The sequence below is a fragment of the Petaurus breviceps genome, unplaced genomic scaffold (genome assembly GCF_028583685.1).
Source record: "Petaurus breviceps papuanus isolate PSGF00001 unplaced genomic scaffold, PetGlider_PUasm1.0 188, whole genome shotgun sequence".
Lineage (NCBI taxonomy): Eukaryota > Metazoa > Chordata > Mammalia > Diprotodontia > Petauridae > Petaurus > Petaurus breviceps.
Genome location: NW_027185804.1, coordinates 37,953,588 through 37,980,185, shown reverse-complemented (window position 1 = coordinate 37,980,185; position 26,598 = coordinate 37,953,588). Strand labels below are relative to the sequence as shown.

General features: G+C 39.4%; 1 protein-coding gene across 1 annotated transcript in view; it reads left to right on the top strand.

The window, feature by feature from the left end:
- NUP160 (nucleoporin 160) overlaps positions 1-26,598 on the top strand; it is a 383,543-nt gene that overhangs the window by 330,082 nt on the left and 26,863 nt on the right. The window contains exons 3-22 of the mRNA XM_069091646.1: positions 465-573; positions 3,954-4,164; positions 4,435-4,657; positions 5,476-5,554; positions 6,060-6,174; positions 6,681-6,839; positions 7,825-7,902; positions 8,090-8,187; positions 8,467-8,551; positions 9,671-9,739; positions 17,274-17,357; positions 17,667-17,837; positions 18,040-18,139; positions 18,405-18,570; positions 19,110-19,237; positions 19,343-19,503; positions 20,693-20,826; positions 21,509-21,579; positions 21,712-21,871; positions 23,347-23,416. Of these exons, the coding sequence (XP_068947747.1) occupies positions 465-573; positions 3,954-4,164; positions 4,435-4,657; positions 5,476-5,554; positions 6,060-6,174; positions 6,681-6,839; positions 7,825-7,902; positions 8,090-8,187; positions 8,467-8,551; positions 9,671-9,739; positions 17,274-17,357; positions 17,667-17,837; positions 18,040-18,139; positions 18,405-18,570; positions 19,110-19,237; positions 19,343-19,503; positions 20,693-20,826; positions 21,509-21,579; positions 21,712-21,871; positions 23,347-23,416 (2,471 nt within the window). The remainder of the gene's footprint in view (positions 1-464; positions 574-3,953; positions 4,165-4,434; positions 4,658-5,475; positions 5,555-6,059; positions 6,175-6,680; positions 6,840-7,824; positions 7,903-8,089; positions 8,188-8,466; positions 8,552-9,670; positions 9,740-17,273; positions 17,358-17,666; positions 17,838-18,039; positions 18,140-18,404; positions 18,571-19,109; positions 19,238-19,342; positions 19,504-20,692; positions 20,827-21,508; positions 21,580-21,711; positions 21,872-23,346; positions 23,417-26,598) is intronic.

Here is a 26,598-nt window from a genome sequence, read left to right as displayed (position 1 = left end):
GGGCCCCTCCCACCCTTAATAGTCTGTGTTCTAGGGCCCCTCCCACCCTTAATATTCTCTGTTCTAGGGCCCCTCCCACCCTTGCTATTTTCTGCTCTAGGGCCTCTCCCACCCTCTATATTCTCTGTTCTTGGGCCTCTCCCACCCTTGACATTCTCTGCTCTAGGGCCCCGCCCACCCCTTTTTCTCTGCTCTAGGGGCCCGTCCATCCCTTCTTCTCTGCTCTGGGGCCCCTCCCACCCCTCATTCTCTGCTCTAATAATCTCTTCAGCTCCTTCAATCTATGTTCTAAAGTCCCTCCTACCTCTGACATTCAACATTCTAAGAAGGCTCCCAGCTCTAACATTCTATGTTCTAGCTCTAACATTCTAGGCTTTAAAGTCCCTTCCATCCCTGACATTCTAACAGTCTGTGATCCTTCCAGCTCTTAAGTGTTAAGCTTCTCTTGATGTTCTCTTTTGCAGAACTTGTGGGTTTATCAGGAGCTGTGAAATATGTTGAGAGTGCTGGTGGCTTCTACTATATGGAAAGCAGCAAGTTGTTCTCAGTCACCAGAAATAGATTCATTCATTGGTGAGTGTTAACGGTTACCACTGCCAGAAGGAAGGAGATCAAGGCCATTATACTCTTGTACAACAGGGTGACCTTACCTCAATTGAATAATGTTTTTTGAGAATGGGAAGAGACTTTTTTAAAAAACTGATTTCTAAGTTATATGGAGAACAAATGTAGCAAGAAGAAATTCTGGATTTGAATTCTGACTTAATACTTTGCTGGCTCAACACCTGTGTGACTTTGGTCACATTATTTAGTGTCTCTTGAACTCAGTTTCCACATCTGTAAAATGAGGGTGTTGGACTGTATATAACCTCTAATGAATGACCTTTCCCCCTATAAATTTATGATCCTAGGCAGTAGAAAATAAAAATGACTAACATTAAATATATTGTACTATACAGTAACATATAGAACATGGTGATAGGTACTAGGAAAAATGCATAGTTAAGACAATTGACCTTTCCTCACAGAGTTTACAGTCTAATATAGGCCTACACAATATGTGGCCCATCAAAGGATTTTGGGCAACTCTCAGAAAAATGGAGTGTTGACAGTGTACACTCTTCGTTTGTCATGTGACCCGTGGTAGCCCACCATCATCAGTCTGTCTCTAGTCTGACCTATCTGCAACCTGAAGAAGTTTAGCCTATTTTAATTTTGGCCCCTACCTGCTGCCAAGTTGCGCAGGTCTGGTCTAATAGGAACATAAGAAAAGATAACTTAGAATACAAAAGATTTCATGGTAGGCTCATTAGCTGTGCTCTGCAAAGTTCTAAGGGAGGTGGGGGTGATGATCATTCTGAACTAGACCTTGATCAGGGAAGTTTTCCTGAAGGAAGTCATCATGTGGCGCTATGCAAGGTGGGTAGAAATGCAGCAGATAAAGGAGAAGAAAAACATTGCCAATATAAGGAATAGCCTGTAAAGCCACTGTTTATGAAAACATGTATTTGGAGATAAAATAAAAATGAAAATGCTGGGAAAGGAGAGGAGTATTAGAGAAAGCTGGCAAGGCTGTGGAGGGCCTCGAATGTCAGGCAGCAAACTTGGAACTTTCTTTTATAGGCAGTATGGAGCCATGGGAGATTTGTGAGTAGGTCTGTTGTAGGGCAGCTCCTAGGTGCAGAGGAAAAGGTTACCTACTAAGTGGCGCCCTAGGGAAACCCATGAATGCATTTTAGTTCCAGCTTTGCCATTGTGTGCACAGCATCTGGCCTGCTTGCTTTTTGTTGTTGTATAGATTTTGTTTTCACTCTATCAGCGAACACAAATACACAAACTACAAAGCAAAATCCTTAAAACACAAATAAATGATTGCAGCTTGTGACTGATAATTGAAGCAACCATGCACTTTTGTAATTACTGCTCGTCAGAACAGAGGGGAGTTGTCTGTTTTCAGTTTAACAGGGCAGTACCAGCATCATTACAGATAACCTGAGTTGGGCTGCAGTTTAATTTCTTCACTTTACATGATTGGACTCAATGTGAATATCCTTGTTTTGGATCTGCTTTCTTTATGCTGCTGTATCCCTTAATACAAGAATTTCCATATTTCCTTGAATTTTTATTTTTGTTACTTAGGGTACAATAATATTCCATGACATTCATACACCACTCTGTATCCAGCCATTCCCTACTCCCACTCATTGGGCACTTTAGTCACCTGGGAGTCATTTCTGAGTAAAATGCAGTTTCTTTATCAGCCAAATGCAGACAGCAGGAAAAGGAAAAAGAACATGTTTCATCATCAATAATTAGCATTTCTGTAGCACCTTAAGACTTCCATAGCATTTTCTGCCAGTAATTTTATCCAGTAGTTGTAAGTAGGATAATTCCTTTTTTAAGTGGCAATAGAACTGAGGTTCAAAGAGTGGAGGTACCGGCTATTGAGTGTTGGGTTCAAACCCTCCAAAAATGCCAAATCCAGCATTTTGCACTGTGTGCCTTGGAATGACTTGTTTTAGATAGAATAAAGTAAGAGGATAATTCTTACCTTTCTTCTCTTTAGGGAAGGTTTTATAGAAACAATAGGTTTTACGCATTTGGGGGGCACTAAGAGGAATTAGCAGCTTGTGAGGTTTGGAGGAAGACTTAGTTGTGCAAGTGTGATGATTGGATGAAAGAGGCTTTGAATAAATTTCACTCTGGGAGCAGAGGGATGAGCTGGGGAGTAGACATCAAGGGAAGGTCAAGGGAGATTCTGGATTTTCTGATGCAAAATAAGAGAACCTACTAAAGCACTGTTCTGAGTGCTAAGACACAAAATGAGGTAGAGAAGGCCACTTTAGAAAATTACTAGGGTGGGGCGGTGGCAGCTAGGTGGCACAGCGAATACAGCACCGGCCCTGGAGTCTGGAGGACCTGAGTTCAAATCCGGCCTCAGACACCTGACACACCCTGTGTCAGGTGTGTGACCTTGGGCAAGTCACTTAACCCCAGTTGTCTCGCCTTCCCCCCTCCAAAAGGAAAAAAGAGAAGAACCAGGGTTGCAGCTTCGCAGGAAGACAACGAGGCCTGCAGGGAGCCTGTGGCAGAGATCAGAGTCAGGAAGCAGACATGAGCGTTAGACGGGGCACTGCAGAAGCAAAGGCGGGCAGATGGTGGCGATTAGTCAGGACTGGCAAGTAAATGTAATCAGGTAGTCAAAAGTGAGGAGTTCTTTACTTGGGAGAAGGGAAATATAGTTTACCTGCTGTGTTGGGGAAAACATGGGTATGGAGGTAGTTTTCAGGATTTTCAGTGAAAGCTGAACCTACTTCCCCAGTTAGCCTTTGACCAAAGACTTCTGTCTTCAGTAGGAAGTGTATAGGTGATGAGTTTAACATTTTTTCTTTTTAGTACCCTTAAAGTTTGGAATCTCTTTGCCTGCTGATATGCAAGCCCTGTTTGGGAAGTAGCAAGAGAAAACCAAACAGCATCATCAGATGAGAATTATTTTTACATGTTGAAAGACTGTTATGTTCCTTTTAACGATTAACTATAGAAATGGTGTATAAAGAGGAACATGACTTTGGTCATGGTATTGGTCAAGGTCAAGGTCTTGCTACTTGGTGAAGCCCTGACGTAAGCCACAGGAATTAGCAGTGGATCACCCATGGCCCCACTTAGCTGCCTAATAGGTCTTTAAAATGCTCATTGAATTGAATTGCTTCAAATAAAATGAACCTTGGAAGTATTTTCATTTTGTGGGGTTTTTTTAGTATTAGCTTTTATATTATTCTTTGCATTGTAAATTCAGATATAATTTTGTGATTTGGAGCCCTTGGATAGCATTGTGTAGGTAACATTGGTCTAAGGTCTCTTTTGTCCTAACTTTCAAAGGGGGGGGGAATATAAACTTGATAACCACCAAGAAGTGTCTCTCTCTCTCTCTCTCTCTCTCTCTCTCACAACAGGGTCACCACGGGCGATACTTTAGAACTGGTGGAGGAATCTCTGGACATAAATCTTCTGAATAATGCCGTCCGCCTCAGATTCCAAAATTGTAATGTCTTACCTGGAGGCGTTCATGTCTCTGAGACTCATAATCATGTGATCATTTTGATTTTAACCAATCACACAGTACACAGATTAATACTGCCTCACCCTTCCCGGATGTACAGGAGTGTAAGTTTGAGTGAAGTTTCCAGAATGACTATGGCTGTCACTAACTCATAATCTCCCTTTGGTTATCCCGTAAAACGTTATCTTTTGGATCATGAGCAAACTTGATTTCCTTACTAGAGCTGTAATTACCCAATCTGTATCAAACTAAATATTTAAAGATCTCACAGAGGAACGTTTTTTCTTTCTAGACAACCCATTTTTACTTTGAAAGAGTTGAAAGTAGTATGAAGGAGTGACTTTTTAATTTATGAATGGTTTGTTATTTTGCAGGAGTTGGTAACTGAAAATCAAATGCAGTCAATATTCACTGATATTGGGAAAGTTGATTTTAGGGATCCTTGCAACTGCCAGTTAATTCCTACAGTTCCTGGACTGGCACCCAATTCTACCACTTCAGTAGCCTGGCTTAGCAGTGAGGGGGAAGCAATGTTTGCTTTGCCTTCTGCTTCTGGGGGATTATTTGTCCTGAAACTACCTCCTCATGATATACCTGGTAAGATGGGGACCTGGTGTCCATTTATCACTGTGTCATATGAAGGGGAGGAGGGGGTTCCATATCATCTTGTTCTACCTCATTCCTCAAGGGAAGGAGCCCCTTCCTCAGCATTCCTAACAGAGTTTCACGGGTGTGGCTCAAAATAGTTCCATTTTCTCATATTTTAAAGCATTGACTCCATAGCCAATATTGTTTGATCTCTAAATTTTCATTTACCCCCCTACTAGACTAGAAGTCTTAAGAAATCTGCACATATTAGATACTTGATAAATGTTGGTTGAATTGAATGAAGCATCATTTATTTTATTTTGTATGGATCAGATACATGTTTACTCATGGATTCCAAAGTGTAACAGGAACAATGAAACCTATAAAAGAGTAGAAAAATTGACATCGAGCCCTCAAATTGTACCTCTACTCCAGGTTATACAGTGCATTATTATAGACGATAGGACTAAAACATGGACTCTGTCCTGGGGTCAGAAACTGGCATTTAGAATGATTAATATTAAATAGATTGATGTGATGAAAAATGGATTTGGTTTCCGCTCCCAGGAAGAAGTAAAGTGCTTTTCCAAAGCCAGACCCTGTTAGCAGGTCATCTTGTTGAATTTCAAGCACGTGTTTTTGTTCAATCATCATGAGAAATATTTTTTTAACATATTCTCCTCAGGGGAAGATATAGCCCAAGTTTCTCTCTTCACTCTTTGAATCTTTTACCCTGTTTCACATTGTTACTGTTGACTTCTTTTAGGTGGGCAAAATGGTAAGTAAGGGGAACCTTAGATATATTTTGTTTCTTTTTTGTTTTCTAGGTACTATGTCAGTCGTAGAATTGAAACAGAGCTCAGTAATGCAGCGTTTGCTCACAGGCTGGATGCCGACAGCTATCAGGTTAGTAGTAGCTTGCAAAGAGATCAAAAGACCTGTGCTGGTCTGATTTATGCCTTGGCCAAGATTTTTTTAAAGGCACAGAGAAATGCTTATTTATAGGACCTCATGCCATATAGAGAATGTCATGCTAATAAGTGTTTTGTAACCGAGGGTATTAAATAACGTTCTGAAGAGGAAAAGTTTGTAGCATCTTGAGTGTGATGAAAGCAAACACCATGTAGTGTAGTCATCGCTCATTTGTGAATTTCTGATACATTTCCCACAGCATTCATTCTGTCTAATACTTTCCATGGAATGGGAACATATACTAGTCCACAGTTAGCCTATGTAACTGTTAATAATTCTATCCTGTAGCAGTATTTTCAAAGTGCTTCAACCGGCAGTAAACGAATGCTGCTCCTACTGTTGATCAAAAGTACATAAAAACCTCAAAAACTCCATCTTATATGTATCTCTTAAATGACTGCTCTTGCTTTGCTACAGTTCTGTGTGCTTACGTTTTTAGGGGTGACCAGAGCCCTTCTGACCGCCCCATAAGTCTCTCTGTTCACTGTGTGGAGCATGATGCCTTCGTCTTTGCACTTTGCCAGGATCACAAGCTCCGGATGTGGTCTTACAAGGTAAAGGCCCTAAGAGCTATTAACTTTGGGCCCATTCTCATTCTTAAGCTTAAAATTGAAGGGTGAATGATGAGGGATTGAAGCTGGTTGTATTGATCTAAAAGATAATCAGATCAGAAATCTTGGAAATCCTGACATCATCGAGAGATTTTTCATACATTTCAGTTTGCTCTTGTAATTTCTAAAAATGCAACAGGAACAGGTTATACTTATAACAATATATTTTGGTAAAATAAAATTTTAAAAATAAACCTTAAACTTAAAACCTAAGAAAGCATCATCATAAAAATAACAGTAGTGATACCAGTTTCCTTTTTAGGGTCTGCCAAATTGAAGAGAAATGTTTCACCATACCCTTTTATATAAATAAAATCTATCAAGTTCAATAGTGAATTTTGTTCTATTGAACTTGGATTGAACATTTCTGATGATCAGAGGGAAAGAGGGAAGGATCTTTAACGACTTTTTTTTTTGTATCTCTTGTAATCTTTATCCACCTCAAACAGGACCAGATGTGCCTGATGGTAGCTGACATGCTAGAATACGTGCCTGTAAATAAAGACCTGAGACTGGCAGCTGGGACTGGCCACAAATTGCGCCTTGCCTATTCCCCTTCCATGGGCCTCTGCCTGGGTGTCTATATGCATGCGCCAAAACAGGGGCAGGTATATGATGATTGCCATTTTCACTAGCTTTACGTGGGTATTTTGGAGCCACTTTGTAAAGTGAATCCTTTTGTCTTTTAAAAGTCTAATCTCATTAATTTACATTACTGAATGTTTCATGCATAAACTAATTGTCATTTGTGAGATGCCAGCAAGTACTGTGGGGACGTGGAAGTGAACAGATTTTTTAAAAATGGAGCTGGTAGAGGAGGTTCTGCTTCTAAAGGACTATGGGGGTCGTCAGCTGGGGACAAAAGAGGAAGAATAAAAGCCCAAGAAGGAATAAGAGATCACCTGTCTCCCAGAACTTTCTTCATTGGTCAGAAAAGGCATGTCTCCAAAATGAGTGTCTGAGAGGAGTCCAGCCATGGCCATTGTATATAGAAAAAAGATGTGTAGGTCCGTGGGGGATTTGTTCTATACTTGGGCAAATACAAGTTTGGAGTAGATTTCTCAACAAGAACATTTCTTTTTACAAGTCATTCTCCTAGTTCTCATAATTAAGCTTTTGCTCAAATAAATGAATAAGGAAGCATTGATTAGTTGTTTACATGCTGCATTAAGTGTCGGAGACACAGATACAAATACAACGGAGTGAGATAGGCCTTCCCCTCAACTGTTCATTCTAGAAGGGTGAGACAACACAGAGGGAAATAGGGGTCAGGGAAAAGAGGTTTGATCTGGAGAGTCATAGGGACAATCATTTAGTCACATTTTCCGGAAACAGTTGATTTGAGTAGTGTACCCAGAAACCAGGTGAAAAGCAGGTTGAGACACAGCAGTATCCAGATAAATGACTAGATGCATGCCCCCTTATTTTCTTCATTTCAAAGAAAATAACACCGAGAGTCCAGCAATTTGCAGTGAAATTCCAAGTTGTTTCCAATACTGCTTTGTGGTTCAAAACAAATTACCTTTGGCTATGCTGATTGTTCTGTTTAAAGCATTGTTTGATCATCCTGCTTAAAAATTTGTCTTTCAACAGTTCTGCGTTTTCCAGTTGGTGAGCACTGAAAATAACCGCTATAGTCTAGATCACATTTCCTCATTATTCACATCTCAGGTGGGTTCCCGTGGTAAAAATCCCCTTTTATAAACTGTGGTGGTCAAGACCACAAAGCAGTGGCTTTAGGGTATCAAGTAAGATTTCACTGCATGTGTGAATGAAACCCGTATCTGAATTCTGCCACAGTTCAATGGATGATGTCCTAGTTTTTGATGCATTTACCTTTTCTCTTTCTTTCTCTTAGGAGACACTGATTGACTTTACATTAACATCCACTGATATCTGGGCACTGTGGCATGATGTTGAGAACCAAACAATTGTTAAATACATCAATTTTGAACAGTAAGAATTATTTCCCTCTTTATGACCCTGCCCACTCAGAACATACCCATCCTTGAAAAACAAGATGACTTGTGATTTGTAGCTATGGTTTTTATGAGGAGTGAGTGTTTGTCCAGGTATTGGAAGGGGCCAGTGATTTAGAGCTGATCCTTCTGGAAACTTACTGAGAGCATGAGCTCTCAGTTAAATTCTGTGGAGAATTGGATGTGTAGATCATGTTTCATCAGCCTGTTTCTGGATGATCATTGTTGCTAGCCTGACAGGGATGTTCTTGTTCAGTAATGTTGCAGGCCAGTGGAACCCAGTCTTCATGCAGTCTCTGCCAGAGGAGGAAATCACTATCAGAGATGACCAAGACCCAAGAGTAAGTGGCATTCAACTAAAGTCATATCTTAAGGAACAACAGGTAACTGACTTTGCACACTGGCTTTTGCATTCATTTAACCACTTCAGTGCTTAGGAAGTCCTCTGAGATAGCAGGAGCCAAGGAGCTATAGTCAGGAGACCTGGCTTATTACTTCCAAGCTGTTTGACATTGAGTTCAACTCTCAGGCTCTTACCTGTCAAATGGGAGTAAAAGTGCCTAACCCTCAGGGGATCAAATGAGGATCAGAAAAGCAGTTTGCAAACCCAGGTGGTATTCACATGGAAGTTATTGGTGTTTTTATTATTGGTAGTGGTGTGAAAGGGAAGTGAATCCAGAAGATTCCAGGCTGGAAAGAACAGGGAGTCCTCCTGCCTGATTTAACTGGGGGCCCCAGAATTTCAATCACAATCCCTGAGTGATTGCAATTCTGACAATAGAAACATCACATTAGAACCCTGGAGTGAGGAACATCAGTGTTAGAGACTTTCCATGTTACAGTGATAAAAGTTTTACCTGTTTGTTTTTTTTTTTTACCAACAGTCACATTGAAGCATTATATGAGTGTTCGCCGTAATTACCATCACTTATATAATGGTGGTAATGGCATATGGCAAACCTATACCCCAGGGTTGGTCTAAGAATAAAATAAGGTCATCCAGATAATCCATAGAAAGTCCTTTAGAAACCTTGAGGAGTGATACGGAGGTGAACTTTTCTAATTAGGCTCCAGTGGAACAGTGTGTGGTCTAAGGCAGCATTTTCTAATATGGGATTTCCAATACAGTTGAAGTGCCATTTAAATGGGCAGTACAGCTTCCCCCTCCCACACTCCCCAGTCCAAAGTCTGGTTAAATTAGAGCCTGAGCAGCTGCATTCTTCCAACAAAGAACAAGAAGAGCCTTGTCTAGGAGACAGAACTGATCATATGTTTCCTTTCACTTTGTAGAGATGTGAGAACTACTTTCCTACTCAAATATAGAACCAATTTTCATCCTCTATCTGATGTGAATGAAAATGTAGGAATTTGGGCTCTCTCTTTTTCTGAAATAAGTTTCTCCGGTTCTGGTTTCAGTCTCTTTCATTTGGCTTTGCTGACTCTGCTTTTTATTTCTACAGGAGACCTACCTAGAGAGTCTCTTCATGCCTGGACAATTCACAAATGCTGCTATTTTCAAGGCTTTACAGGTTAGCAAGAAAGTGATGTGTGTTTTCTACTGATATTTTGTGGTTTTATGCAAGAAACAGAAAGATTACTATGCTCTGCATTTGTTGATTACTGTGCACCCATGTGGAGGGATATGCCAATAATCACAGTGTAAAGGACAATTGCTTTGTCAGTTCAATTCAGAAAGCGTTTATGAAGCACCTACTATGTTCAAGGCACTGTGCAAGGCCCTGGGAACACAAAGACAGGATCAGAAAATAGTGCCCATCCTAAAGGAACTTGCACACTACTAGGGGATGGGACATGTAAATGGATAAATAAATACAAGATAATTTGAGGGGGGAGATAGCATTAATAACCAGGGGATCAGGAGAAGCATAGAGGGAACCCCTTGAAGGCAACTAAGGATTCTAAAGGTAAATATGGGGGCACTTTGCATTTAGGTATGGGGAACAGTTTGTGCCAAGGTAAAAGAGAAAATGTAGAGTTCCAGAAACAGACCAGTTTGACAGGGGCAGAGCATGCAGTAGTAGAGAGTGGTGTGAAATGAGTCTAGAAAGACAGGTTAGAGTCAGGGTGTGCATGTAGGGATGTCAGTACCAGGCTGAGGAGTTGTAGTTTTCCTAGAGGCAGTAGGGCTGATTTTGAGGAGGGGAGTGACATGGTCCAGACCTCTGCTTTGAAGACTTTGGAGAAAGAATTTGGCAGTTCTGTGTAGATAGGATGGAGAAGGGAGAGACTGAAAGCAGATGCCCCAGTTAGGCAGGAGAAGTCCAGGAGAGGAGTTATGAGGACCTGAATTAGGGTGGTGGCTGTCTGTAAGAGTGGAAAAAATGCAAGAGATGTTTTGGGGGCAGGATCGATAAGGCCTAAGTAACTGATTGGTATAGAAGGTGAGGGAGAAATAAGAACTACATAGGACTTCAGCCTTAAAGATTGAGTGGGAGAGGGGGTGAGGGATAAAGAGTTTTTTTAAATAAAAGATTTACTAAAGAAATTCCTTCTTGGTGAAGGAATTCCTTATGAGACATACTTCCCCAAGTTCCTATCAGTGTTTCCTGGCTGTGATGCCATGAGACAGATATCTCACTGTAATGTAAAAAATTACTTAAGCTCATTCCATAGAATTTCCACCCTTGGAAGAAGTACTGGTACAGCCTGGGCTGGCTTTTAGTTGGTAGTATCTGGCTAGAATAGAAGGAAAGTGAGTTTTAAGAATATCTTGGGGACAAAGGGTTATTTTTTTTTTTAAAGCAATTGTGGTTAAGTAACTTGCTCAAGGTTACACGGCCAGGTGTTTCTGGGTGGGTGCTAAGTGTCTGAGCCCGGATTCGATCCCCAGGTCATCCCGACACTGGGGCCGGTGCTCTTACTCGCTGTGCTACCTGGCTGCCCCCAAAGGGTTATTTTTTACAGAAGGACTTTTCACCCTAAGATGTTTCATCAGAGGTTTTCAGTAAATAAGTTTTCTTGGTAGATTCGAGGTAGAATCGTGAATATTAGCATTGAAAACAGCCTTTGAGAATAGCTATTCTAATTTCCTACAAAAAGCAGAACTCTCTTCTAAACCATCTGGTTCGGGAGTCATCTGGATGTGCCATTGCCCCTCTAGGGATGGAAAAAAAATCACAAGATCGTAGTTAGAAAGCTCTAGTCATTAAAACTTTTTCCTTATATTTAGTTGAACATAGGCATGCTTATAACTTCTGACCACTGGATAGCACCACAAAGCAAGCTTGCTTTTTCACATGAGAGCCTTGACTCTCCAAAATGAGCTACTCTAACTTTCTCTTCAACTCTCCATCCTCACTTCCCTCCACCCATCATTTGTATGACAAGATTCCAGGACCCTGACCACTGGGGTCATATTCTGCTGGGGCCACTCTGGTTTGTATATGTTCCTCCTAAAATGTGACAAGATGTGATAAATCCATGTGTTAATGAAGACTAGAGTAACTTCTTACACAGCCCTGTCATGAAATCAGGTCATATTAAACTCGGCAACTAAAACTCTCCTCATCTTTTTTCACGTTACCAAGTGCTTGCTCCCCTTTCATGTCTCCCCCAGTCTGTGCAGTTACTATGCAGGTGCAATTGATTTTTTTTTTAACCTGAATAGAACTTGCCTTTTCTTCCTGTTAAAGACCATCTCATTGATTTGAGCCCAGCATTTCAGCCCCTTGGGGTGTTTGAATCAATGTTCTGTCACCTCATTGATTGTCTTTCTCAACTTTATATCATTTGAAAAATAGTTATTTTCTCTGACTTCATGAAAGATATGGAAATGAGGTAGGCCAAGGACAAAGCCATGTGGTTATCTATTAGCTATCTCCCTCCAGTTTAACCCTGCATGACTCTTTTAACTAGTCTCTAAGTACAGTAGCCTAATAAATTGAAATTCTACCTAATAATCCTATCATTTAGCTCCTATTTTTCTATCTTTTTACAAGGATTCCATGGAAGTCTTTTGTCAATTATGGTGCTAAAGCCAAGATTCAGTATGACAGTCCATGGACCTGCCAGCCTAGATGTCTATCAGTAGTAACAACCTATTTCATTTTTCGGAAAAGGAAATAATTTTACTTGACTTTTTCTTCAATATTTTTAACACACTTTGTAAGGAAACGTAGTTTTGCATGAATTGTTCATTTCTTTTTTTAAACATAGGTTTTGTTTTTACATCACAGTCATTTCTGGATATACTTTGCTACCCCAGCACACCCTTGGAATTGATTCCTCCCTTATAAGAAAGAAAAAAAAGTAAGCAAAACCGGTGGATGATACCGTGGTTGCCCTTGACAGTGTGGGCAAGATCCTGCCGTAATTGTTTCCCTCCTCTCTGCCAAAAGGCAAAAGAGAGGATTTAGTGTCTGTCCCATAACCATTATTTTTTTTCCATTATTAAGCCTCTTACTTCCTTTTAGGAATCTTCTCATTTGTATTTTTGTAGTCAGTGTGTATTTATTGTTCTTCTAGCTCTGCTGCAAATGTTGCTGCCATCAGCATTTCTGAACATAAGAGTTCATCTTGTTTTGTTTTTGCTAACATGTCCTGGTGGGTACGCTCCTTACGCTATGAGGTCAAAGGGTGTGATTGTTCTTATTTTTACTGTGTTCTGTCAGATGTCTCTCCAAAAAGATTCTACTTTTGAGTTTGTAATTCCACCTGAATGAGAAGGAAATAGAGTTATCAAAGCATTGTTTTAAAGAAAAGTTCACAGACCTAAGAAGCCCTACTAAGCCCTCTTCTAGAGTTACACTGACTTTTGGCTTAAATTCCTAGAATGATGGACTCTTGACTCAGGAAGGAATCCCTCTCGTATGATTTGACTTTTAGTTTGCAGTTCCAACTGAATGAGTAGAATGAAGGGAGTGGATGAGGGCACCTATTTACGACTCTACCAACACTGAGTTTCATTGCATTTCATTTCAAAATTTGACCAGGGCAAGGTGCTTTACCCTAAAGTAATCCTTCATTCTGAAGACAAAGAAGTGAAAGCTCAGTGAAATTGAACAACCTGCGGTCACATAGCAAACAAGCAGGAGCAGAACTCAGGTGTTCTGCCTCCCAGCCAACTACTCTTTATAACAATCATGTGTACACACAAAAGATTAGAGGAAGGAGGGGGCATCCGAAAGGAAAAATTGTAGAGGATGGGAAAGATACTAATGATGAGATAAGCCAAGTAATACCTACTTTGAAGAGGATAGAGATGAACTTTGTAGTTATCAATGGGCCTGGCTGCCGTCACTGATAAATTTGTAAAATAATTATTAAAAAGTTGTCATCTTTTTAGAAAAGAACAAGTAATTAGGAACAGACTCAACTATTTGGGGAGAGAAATTTGACTTATGTGACCCAGTAATTTTAATAGCAGGAATATACCCCAAAGCAATTAAAAGATAGAAAGGTCCAGTATATATCTCAAAATGTTCACAGAAACCCTTTTTGTGGAAAAAGGAACTGGAAACAAAAGTATCTACCCACTTGTTGGAGAATAATAGCTGAACAAACATGTATACTATGATTGTTACTGTGCAGTAAGAAATGCCAAATAGCAATTCAGAGAAACTGAAAGCAGCCAAGCTATCTAACACTATGGCCATGGTTAAATACATTGTGGTACATGTGTATAATGGAATACTATAAAACAGCTAAGACTGACAAATATAAAAAAATAAAGAAATCTAGAAAGATCTTTATGAAATAATGCAATCTTCCCCTCCCCCCCAAAAAAGAAAAACCCAGAAGAACAAAATATACATTAACTCTGCCTATAAGCATGGAAAAGCAAATGAGAAAGAAAAAAAAACCCGAAAGATTATGTTGCAGACTTCAGAGGATAGTGACTAAAGAGTTATAACAGTTTATGTGTTGGAATTAGTTTAAATGGTACTAAGCAAGCTCAATTTTATTGAAGTTCAATGTTGTGTTTATAATCATTCGATATGAACTAAAATGAAGGATTATATAGATTGTCTCTGATAACCTTTTCAGCTCTAGAATTCTGATTCCTTTAAAATCTGAGATCATTGGAAAAGCACCTTGTAAAGCAGGCACTCTTAATATTGTGCCCAGGACCCCTTTAGCAGTCTAGTGACACCCATGGAATCTTCATAGAATAATGTTTTTTAAATGCATTAAGATATATAGGATTACGAAAAAAAATTATATTGAGATACAGTTATCAAAATACTGTCTTTTTTAAAAGTTCACAGATCTAAGGTAAGAAGCCCTCCTAAACCCTTTTCTAGAAGTACACTGACTTTTTACTTAAATTACTAGAATGATGAGTTCTTGACTCGGGATGGAATTTCTCTCATAGCAGCTAGGAAGATTTCATTTGCCTGTAGATTCAGCAGTCTAAGAAAATGGTGGGTAAGTGGATAGGATATAGGAGGGGAGACTTGTGTTGTTGCTGTCTGCTCTGCCCCTTCCTCCCCCTGGAAATAGGATATATTGGAAATATCAGGTCTTTGCTCAGTGATCTGATTTTGGATTCTGACTCTGAAATTCAGTTCACTAGATAAGTTGTTACTACTCTGTATGAGGCACCATACTAGGAATACCACATGGACATTCAGAAAAGTGTATAGACATAACATTCCTGGATTTCAGCCATACACTTGACAAAGCCTCTCATCCTTGTAGATTAGGTAGAGAAATGTAGACCCAATGATAGTTTGAGGTGGATTTGTACTTTGTTGCATGACAATACCCTAGTCCTTAATGGATTAATAGCAGCCTAAATGGAGCTCGTCCATGGAGGTTTGTCTTCTGCCTTATCCTCTCAGACATTTTTATCAGTGACTTAGAAGAAAATAGATGGTACATTTATCCAGTTACAGACCTGATGAAGCCAAGGGGCATGACCACATTAACATCCATGTGATGTCAACATGCTGGAATAAAGAGCTGAATCCAGCATGTTATTTTAACAAGAATAAAGCCCAATTGAGGCAGCTAGGTGGCACAGTGAATAGAGCACTGGCCCCAGAGTTACCTGAGTTCAAATCCGGCCTCAGACACTTGACACACTTACTAGCTGTGTGACCTTGGGCAAGTCACTTAACCCCAATAGTCCTGCCTTACCCCCTCTTAAAAAAAGGGAGAAGGGGGATTTAAGAATAAAGCCCAATTCTGAGATTCAGAAAATCAAAGGCGAGATGCTTAGCAGCAGTTTCTTCAAAAAAAGGCTTACAGGTGTTAATTGAGTACAAGTTCTCTGCAAATCAGTAGCATGTATGACTCAGCTTCCAGAACACTGCTGTGATCTTGGGCTACATTAACAGAAAGACAGTACTCACAACAAGTAAGATAATAAGCTAGTCTTACTGTATGTTAGACCACATCTGAATTACCATTTACACTCTGGGCACCACATTTTATTCATGCATTCAGATTTTTCATTTTTATTTAACTCTAATTTTTATATCACATTCACTTCCAAATATAGCCCTAACCCCAAGGCAAATAATGGAAAAAGAGGGAAAACAGTTCAGTAAAGCTAATCAACATATCGCTGGAGCCTGAGAGTCTGTGTAGTGTTCCCTGCCCATAGTAGTCACACACATTCCCTCCAGGAGGAAAGAGGGTACATCGTTGTAAAAGGATATTAACAATCTTTAGCATAACCAAAAGAGGATACTCAAAGCTGTGCTTCTTTGAGAGTTTCTTGATCATTCCAAATATTTAACCTGGAAGAGAAAAGACAAAGGGGAATTTTTGTATCTCTTTGTAAGTTTGTACTGCCTAGTGCCTAGCATATAGTGCATTGCACATAGTCAACTTTGACTGAATGAATGAATGAATGAAATTCAAATATGTGAAGGACTTACACAGGAAGAAGGGTTGGACTTGTTCAGAGAACTGAGACGAGTACTAAATGATGGCAAATAGAAGAAAGCCAATTTCAGCTTGCCATAAAGGTATAAAAAATCTAAAAGGTAACTCGAGATAGAGTGGACTGCCTTAGATAATAAGTTCCCTATTATTGGAGATGTTCATGCTGATAAACATTTCTTGAAATCATTTAGGAAGCTGGCTTCTAAGGCCCTTTTCAATTAAACTGGTTCCTTTTTTCTTAATTAGGTTTATTAAGAATTATATAGCTAGAATTTTTTTTTTTAGTGTATTCTGATCTTTGTGAACAGTATATCTTTTTAGTCTTTGCCCATGAGATTACAGCAGTATTTTTTCACTAAACTGTTTGGAGCCTGAGGTATATTTTGCTTTATCTCAGAGTTGTTATTCATATTTTCATTTTATTGCCCTTTCTTTTTAGCTACTTAAGGTAGGGACTGTTGTTTACCTTTGCAATACCCATAGCACTTACCATAGGGCCTTCCTTGCACCTAGTAGGTACTCTGTAAATATTTGTTGAATGAGTTAGTGTCCATTTATGCCCCGTGTTTCCTTTCCTCACTAATACAAACTTCAAGATGACGTGGTCACTTTCTCCCAAGGTTCCTGTCACTTCCACGTCGTCAACCAGTCCTTGTTGGTCAGAATTAAGTCTAGAATAGCAGTATTCCTCGTTGCTTCCTCTACCTTCTGACAGATGAAATTGTCAACAAGGCAAGTCAAGAATTTTAGATGCTCTACTTTTAGCAGAATTAGATTTCCAGCAGATGGCAAGATTATTGAATTCTTCTGTTGTTACTGTAGCTTGCCTCTATACCATTTTCGTAATCTGTATGAGGAAGGCATTATCTATATCCTCTCTCTGTCTGGGTGTTCTGTAGTATATCACCACAGTATTACTTCTGGTTCTACTTTTATCCTAACCTAAATGGTTTTGACATTTTAATATTCATACACAATACACTTTCTGTATGAATATGTAGAAATCAGGTGTAAACAAAACTGATTCATTTTACGAAAAATGTTATTTATACCACTTTTCAGGAAGATACCTCTTGTAGAAAGCAAAGTAGACCTGTTCTCTACTGCACAGTTTCATGCAGTGTTATAATGCCATCTGAATTAAGATGTTATGATTAAGTTTGGAGTATCACATGATACACTAAAATGTCTTTTTTAATGTTTGTTTAGATTTTCCGTCGAGGAACAGAGAGGAATTTGGATCTGTCCTGGAGTGAGCTAAAGAAAGAAGTTACTTTAGCTGTTGAAAATGAGGTAAGGTTTAAGTAGAAAAATTAAAACTTTACATAGCCAGCATTGCATATTTTTCATCAGTATTAGTAAGAAAATAACTTTAGTTTTATTAGTAAAGAAACAGGAATATGTGAACTTTTACATTAGAGATTCTTAAGTAAATATATATTTCTCCAGTACAGGAAAAAGTGAGATCAGTATTAAGTCATTCTTGTCTCTAGCTCCATTTGAACTGTCTTTGCATAGAATCTCTTTTAATGAGAGAGAATTATTATTTTGGGGGAAAAGTCATGAATCACACTAATTTTATTTTATTCATTCTTCTGCCAGCTCCAGGCAAGTGTAACAGAATATGAATTCTCGCAGGAAGAGTTTCGACAGTTACAAGTTGAATTCTGGTCCAAGTTCTATGCCTGCTGTCTTCAGTACCAAGAAGCACTCTCCCGTCCTCTTGCATTGCATATGAATCCTCATGCAAATATGATGTGCCTGTTAAAAAAAGTAAGGAAAGAAGCGTGCCAAAGGACTTCTTCCTACTCTTCATTGGACTCTTCTGAATGTTCATCCACTACCTTGTAATTCCTCTCTAGCCACATAGTAATCATCTAATTTTCCTGTAGAAATGCAGTTCATTTGGAGTTAAAGATTATTCCCTGTTTTACTTTGAACATTTTAAAATTAACCAGAAGATTCACATTTCCAGGGGTTCCTGTCTTTTCTTGTGCCCTGTGCTCTAGTGGATCATCTCTATCTTTTGCCTGATGAGAATCTTTTGACAGAGGATGAGACCACGATTTCTGATGGTAACAGTAATTAATTGTTCCCTTTTTGAATCCCCTACTTATTCAGCTTTTTAGTCACTAAGTATCCTTATTTCAGATAGATAGAAAAGACTTGCCATCCAGACATTCTCTAGAAAAGTCTTTGGACTTTTGGAATTCAAGCAATACTGATTGGGCACAAGTGTTTTCAACCTTCATGCTCATGAAAATTGTCAGCTCTGCCCATTTAAAAAATACTGTCAATTAATAATAACGTCTTTGAAGTTGAGATTTTTTTTCCTTATAGATTTAGATATTGCACGTGATGTTATATGTCTTGTCAAATGCCTCCGATTGATTGGGGAATCCATTTCTCTGGAAATGTCATTCATGATGGAAATGGCTTGCTACCACCTTCAGTCTCCAGAGAGGGCAGCGGAACAGATTCTGGAAGACTTGATCGCGAATGATGTGTAAGGGAGAACTTAGGCTAAAGTCTGCTTCATAACGGAGATTTTGTGATCTTTGATACTAAAGTAATATAGTAGAAATACATTTCAGATGGGTACTATGTAAATTGAATCAGTGTTATTGATAAGTAGGTATGCTAATTTATGTATGGGAAAACCAACAGATGGTTTTACATATATGGAAACAGATGTGTGAAATGTAATCCAAATGTTAGAGTCATCAGTTACAATAACATCTTAAGGATCCTCCCCTGAACCATGCGTAAATGTGTTCTGTTCTCCATTGAAGATGATCTTGGCATTTCTAAGAAGCCAAAAGAAGCAGTTATTTGACACATTTTGCCAGAGGGCAATCTCAACTCTTTTTAAAGCTTTATTAAAAACTTTAAAAGTTGTCTTTCCTTAATGACTTTGCTTTAAGTCATTAAAAAGATGACTCTTGGATCTTATGGATGGCTCACCTGCCTCTTAGGATGCTTTGTTTGAAGTCCTTTAGTCCCACACCGTTGTCAGCCATCAGGGTTCTCTTTCTGTCCCCACAGAGAAAATGTGATGGAAGACATCTGTAGTAAACTTCAGGAGATCAGGAATCCAGTCCATGCCATTGGACTTCTTATACGAGAAATGGACTACGAGACCGAAATGGAAATGGAAAAGGGATTCAATCCCAGTAAGCGCCACAAGGACAAGCATTCTCCTTCAGTTTAAAAAAAAGTCACGTTTCCCACCAATAAGCTCCATTGTTATATGTGTTTCTCTGATTTCCTTGTTGCAGCTCAGCCTCTTAATGTTCGCATGAACCTCGCTCAACTTTATGGCAGTGGTACCACAGGGAATGTGATTTGCAGAGGTATATGTAAAGTTGCTAGTACTCGCTTCCTTATCTGCCGAGACCTATTGATCCTGCAGCAGCTCTTGATGAGGCTAGGAGATGCTGTAAGTATTACTTTAGAAAACTGGGGCAGGTGCCCATGACCCAGTCACAAGTTGAAAGGGAAGTGTGAATGCCATACAGATCACCTTTGTCCATTTACATTAGGACACTGCTGCTATTTGTGAGTAGCAAGGGAATTAAGAGCAGGCGCCTTCAGAAAGGGACCTCAAAGGATGGTATTCCCATCTTAACTTAGACTGTCACACTAGAGAGTTCCATCTTTTACCTCCATGTCATACAAGAAGCCTGGACTATTAGGACTGGAATCTTCTTGGACAGAGGCCTAAGAGAAGGGACCTGCCTGAAGTTACATAGTTTGGGCCAGAGCCAAGACTGGCAACCAGGGCTCTTTTCACCCCGCTGCCATTCATCTGTGGAACCAAAATCCTAGCCTTCCACTTCACAGAAGGCTTACAAAGCCCTGAGATGTCTCCAGATCCGCTGAGTTCCACATACTCTGTACCTTGTACCTGAGATAATTGCCACCTCAGAAGTTTCAAGCAATGATGGTGGCAACTAATCTGTGCCAGTATCTTTATTTTAAATAAAGTGTTTAAAAGAGACCATATAGCTATTCCAGAGAGACACTAAATTGACCCATTATCCACATCATTCAGGATGAAAATTTTAAATTCCCAAAATAGAGCAATAAATTGAATTTTCTTTTTGTGCCTTTTTTTTTTTTTGGAGGGCAATTGGGGTTAAGTAACTTGCCCAAGTTTACACGGCTAGTTTTTTGTGTGGGTCTTAAGTGTCTGAGGCTGGAACCAAACTCAGGTCCTCCCGACTCCGGGGCCAGCGCTTTACTCACTGCACCACCTAGCCGCCCCAATAAATTGAATTTTCATCCTAGCCAGTAAAGCTGGCAGCAAATTTTTCTTAAACATGTAGTCTTTGACCTCTGCCTTATATAAAAACATTACTTTATCTCTTTAATCTTGTGCCCAGTGCCTATCATCACGTGAAGTGGATCAGTACTAAAATATGTTGACTTAATTTTCTAAGGAAGAGATTGATAATTTAGAGGTCCTTGTTAAGTGACTCCATTGACACTTAATGTCTCTTCTTAGCTAATAGGCTTTTTGGTATTCTATCAGGAAACCATAAGCATGTTACTTTCTTGACATCATGTCCCCTCTTAAAAACTTGTCATTTTAGCCCTCAACGTTGATCAGCCTTTTCTTTCCTTAGGTGCTTTTGGGAGGGAATCACCTGTTCCAGTCTCAGCAGGACCTTCTCCATCGGACAGCCCCCTTGCTATTGTCATATTACCTCATTAAGTGGGGAAGTCAGTGTTTGGCATCGGAGGTTCCAGTTGATACACTGTGAGCCTTTTATTTTTTTTTTCAAGTTTTTTAGTCAGTATAGAGTCCACCAGAGGATTTGTAATTATGACTAATAACTCACAACATTTTGAGGTTTCTAAATACTTTTCCTATTAGGACTTGATTCTAGTGTTGTAGCTTAGTTTGTTTATGATCTGTTTCCTACTTTTCCTTATGCTGGTGATGCAGAATTTCTGTGCTTGTTCAATAATTTAGATAGGTTATTTAGTGTTATCGGGTGTCTTGGCTTAAAAGGATATGCTAATCCTCTCAGCAATGCAAGAATCTAAAATAATTCCAAAAGACTCATGGTGGAAAGTGATATCCCTATCCAGAAAAGGCACTGTGGAGTCTGAATGCAGATCCAAGCAGACTCATTGGTCTTTTTTTCTTTTTGGAGCCGGAAAGGCAGGGCAGTTGGGGTTAAGTGACTTGCCAAGGTCACACGGCTAGTTTTTGTGTTAAGTGTCTGAGGTCAGACTTGAACTCAGGTCCTCCTGACTCCAGGGCTGGTGCTCTATTCACTGTGCCACCTAGCTGCCCCTAGTTGGTCTCTTTTTTTGTTTGTTTCTTCTTTCTTGTCATTCTTCCCATTGATTCTAATTCTTCTTTACAACATAACTAATGTGAAAACGAAAAATAAATAAACAGATGTGCTAAACGAGCATTTCTCCTCCTCCAGGGAGTCCAATCTCCAGCATCTATCAGTATTAGAGCTGACAGACTCCAGCACTTTGACCTCACATAAACTTGGTAAGGACTGTTACTGTGTAGGCCTTTTTACTTCTCTTTCAATATTGGCTACTTAGGCTTTAAAGTGTTCTGATATAATTGTAACAGTCATCTCCCAGCAACTCAAGCCCTCTGCAACCTTTTGTGTTTTAGTATCCAACCCTCAGACAATTGTGGAGTTATTTTTCCAAGAAGTGGCCAGAAAACACATCCTGTCTCATCTTTTCTCCCAACCGAAGGCACCTCTCACTCAGACGGATGTGAATTGGCCTCAACTGGTTACCACAATTACCAATTATTTCTTGCAGCTTTTGTATCCTTTTATTCTAAAACTTCTGGGAAATTTTCCTCTTCCTACCTCAAGGATATAATGCTTTGTAATGTAAATTTTTAATAAATTAATGGTTTTAAATTGGGGGGGAGACATTGCAATGCTATCATTTATATATAAAGATGTTACTCCTACCATCATTAGGGCATAAGACATGCACTTGGATTTTTTCCACTGGCTCATCTATATTCCATTATGGGAATTCCCTTTACCCCTGAGGACATATACGTGTATGCGCACACATGTATATACACATATATACATTGTGCATGAATATGTATCTCATTGAGGCACATACGTGTCAGGGTATGTGTAGTCAGTGACATTGGACTAGAGCAAAGATAAAAATTACTCTACACAAACATTACGTTCATGACATTGGCCTAATTCAGTCCAACAAATGCTTGCTAAGTTTATAAGAGGCTGTGCGCAAGGCCCCATGAGAGCCTGTACCAGGTTTAAAAATGAAATGGGCCTAGCCCTCAAGGAACTGAGTTCTGGAATGAGGGTATAACAGAGACAGCATGTAAAAAGATAGAAAATACAGGGCACTTGGAGAAGAGAAGAAGTGCTAATGATCGCAAGGATCGGGGAAGGCTTGCTGTTAATGGCGTTGAGCCTCAAGGGGATAAGGAATGATTCCCACCCAGGTGGCCAGCATGTTGGTGTGTAGAGAAGAAGGAAAAGTATCCCAGGTTCAGGAAGCAGCTCAGAGCCTGTTTGGCAAGCGATGGGTTATAATGTGATAAGACTGGAAGGATGAGTTGGAGCCAGATTAACTTGTTTTTTGGGGGTTTTTTGCTTTTTGGAGGGGGGAAGGCAGGGCAGTTGGGGTTAAGTGACTTGCCCAAGGTCACACAGTGTTAAGTGTCTGAGGCCGAATTTGAACTCAGGTCTTTCTGACTCCGGGGCTGGTGCTCTATTCACTGCACCACCTAGCTGCCCCTAAGGGGCCAGATTGACTTGAAGCATTATTTACTAATCAGCTGAGTTAGCCATTATGGACAGGCTGTACAGATGGCTGAACACTTGGCATTTACCTTCTTAATGTAATTATTTGATGTGATCTACTGTTATCACCTCTTGTTTGTGAAGAGACCCTGTGTCTCAGAGGGGCAGGGTGACAGTGGATAGAAGACTGGACTTGGAGTCAGGAAGCTCTAGACTGAAATCCCACCAAGCTCTGTGACCTTCTCTGAACCTCAGTATCCTCATCTACAAAATGGGCATAGTGCTATAACAACATTGTGTTGTAAGGATGAAATGAGAAAGTAGATGTAAAGCTTTTTGTAAACATTCAAGTGTTCAGCGATTTTTAGCTCTTTTATTTCCTTCACTCCGTTCATCTCATTTTTTAAAGTGGTTTTTCTAAAGCTTCTGTGTCATGGCTTATTCTATAATGTACATTTAGTTCTTCCAATAAAGGTGAAAGGATCTCTTCCTTAGCTAATGATTAGGTGGCCCAGCAATCCTGGATGCATCTTCCCAGAGTGCTTGATGGGAAGCTGTCAGTACACACAGTTACAGGTAAGTTCTATATTTCACATGTACTTATTTGAATAAGCAAGCAAGGTCATTTTTTTTTGGATCGTATATTTGGAGACAATTACGTATCTTGTCCAAAACTATATCTTATGCATCCTTTTTAGTCACACAAATAGCTCTCTGTTACTGTCTTCATCTGTGTTTGTTACAGAATTTCCTGGGAGGTGGGGTCATAACTCACCCCTAAAGACAATTTCTTTCTTTTTCTTTACAATATAATTCTCAAGAAGTTAACCTTACATGTCACATCTTCTCCCTAATTCCTTTTTTGGTCTCTCTTCTTACGTGAGAAGCACAAACATTCCAGCATATGAATACAAACAGAATCATCATGAATCCTTAAAATCCTCTTTTTAAAAAACTTCACACAATAATGAACACCCAAATTTGGGAAATTGCTGAAGTTATTTGTGAGGGAAATGTGGTTTCCTTCCTTCACTCTTCCCTGACTTGTAAAAAAATATTGGATTTCTTTTGACAGCATAATCATTTTCTAAGATGTCCCCTACCCTGTGCCCTTCCATGTAACACAGAAAAACAGTGAAGTAAGCATCCTTGTCTTCAAGTGTACAGAACGTTCTATATATGTAGTCCTGAACCTCTGGAATGAGGATCAGAATTGGCATTTCATCCGAGTTCATCTGCTTTTTAGCCCTGTTTCTATTTGCATTTTTGTAGTCATTGTATATCGTTTTCTCCAATACTTTCTTCACTGCTTATCTCTTAATACAAGTTGTCCTGTATTTCTTTGACTTCTCTGTCCTCTCATGTCTTAACTGTGCCATAATATTCCATTACATCTATGTACAGATTTATTCAGCTATTCCCCAATTGATTGGAATTTTCCACTCTTGGTTCAGTGCATTGCTACAGCAAAGTGTCTATAGTAGGATCTTGTTTTCTGTCTTTAACTTTGGGGTATATACTTAGTAGTAGGAATGCTGGGTCAAGACCAATATACAAATAGTTGAATGATTTTACTTGCATGATTTTGAATTGTTTTCTCAAACTATGAGGCCTATTCTCAGCTCTAATGGAAATATATTAATGTGCCTCTCTCCACACAACTCCTCCAGCACGGACAATTTATCCCTTGTTTTTGCTAATGTGATGGGGTTGAGGTAGAACCTCAGAGTTGTTTTAATTTTATTCTCCTTATATGGAATTAGGAACATTTATTTATTTGGTTTTCTTTTTTGGAGGGCAGTTGGAATTAAGTGACTTCCCCAAGGTCACACAGCTAGTTTTTATGTTAAGTGTCTGAAGCCGGATTTAAACTCAGGTCCTCCTGACTCCAGGGCCAGTGCTCTACTCACTGCGCCACCTAGCCGCCTCAAAGCATTCATTTTTGATATGGTTGTTAATTTCCTTTTTTCCTTTTGAAATTTATTCATGTCCTTTAACCACTTAACTGTGGATTGTGACTGGCTTTTTTGAAGCAACTAGGAAATCCAAATAATAATATCAAAATTGAGTCACTAGAGATATGAGGGAAAATATCAATGATGTGAAGAAATAGAAATTTATGCCTGGTTTAAATTCAGTATTTTTTCTGTCTCTGGGCCCAGCGTAGTAGTTATACTAGAACGTATTTAAATGATATTTGACTATTTACAAAGTACTTTCTTTACAACAGCTCTATAAAATAGTTACAGATATTATTATTCCCATTTTACAGATGGCAAAAAAGGTAGCATTTATTAAGCACTATGTGCCAGGCACTATGCAAAGTGCTTTGCAAATAATCCTCTTTTATCTTCACAATGACATTGATTATCCCATTTTTCTGCTTGAGGAAACCAAGGAAGAAAAGAGTTTAAGTGATTGCCCAGGGTCGCACAGTTGATATGTGACAGAGGCTTTGAATTTAGATCTTCCTAACTCTAGGCCCAGCCCTCTATCCACTGCACCACCAACTACTTAGAGGAGAAATAGTCTCTCAAAAGGTTGTCACTTCACAAATCAATGTAGCCAAAACTGGAAGAAAAACAGGAAATGGGGGGATGCAGATTTATTGCAAGTTTTTCAGATAAAGGCCTTATTTCCCAAATATATAGAGAACTAAGGCAAATTTATGAAAATAAAAGTCATTCCCCAGTCGATAAATAGTCAAAGGATAAGAACAGGTAGTTTTCAGAAGAAGAAAATCGAAGCTATCAATACTCACATGCAATCATGCTCTCAATCACTACTGCTTAGAGAAATACACAAAACAACTCCAAGGTACCACCTCACACCTATCAGATTGACTAACATGACAGAAAAGGAAAATGACAAATGCTGGAGGGGATGTGGAAAAATTGGGACACTGATACACTGTTGGTAGAGTTGTGAACTGTTCTGACCTTTCTGGAGAGCAATTCAGAACTACACCCATAAATGCTATCAAACTGCAGACCCTTTGACCCAGCAATAGCACTACTAGGTCTGTATCCCAAAGAGATCAAAGAAAAAGGAAAAGGATCCTTGTGTACAAAAATATTTGTAACAGCTCTTTTTGTGGTGGCAAAGAATTGGAAACTAAGGGGATGTCCATCAACTGGGGAATGGCTGAGTAAGTTGTGGTATATGACTGTGATGGTATACTAATGTACTACAGGAAATGATGAGCAGGATGGTCAGAAAAACCTGGGAAGATTTATATGAACTCATGCAAAGTGGAGTGAACAGAACCAAGAGAAAGTTACAACACAGTGACAGCAATACTGTAACAATGACCTGCTGTCAAAGGTTTAGCTTTTCTGATTGAGACAGTGATCCAATAAGACAATTCCAATGGACCTGTGAGGAAAAATGCTGTCTACCTCCAGAGAGAACTGGTAAATTCTGAGTGCAAACTGAAGCTTTTTTTTTTTCATTTTTCTTACAATTTTTTGTTTTTTTAAGGTGCTTTTTTTTCCCCCAACATGGCTAATATACAAATATATTTTGTCTGACTTCACATGTATCTTTTTTTTTTTAAGCAATCGGGGTTAAGTAACTTGCTCAAGGTTACACAGCCAGTTATTTCTGGGTGTGATGCTAAGTATCTGAGCCCGGATTTGATTCCCAGGTCATCCCGACACTGGAGCCAGCGCTCTTACTCGCTGAGCCACCTGGCCGCCCCTAAGCAATTGGGGTTAAGTAACTTGCTCAAGGTTACAGGGCCAGGTGTTTCTGGGTGG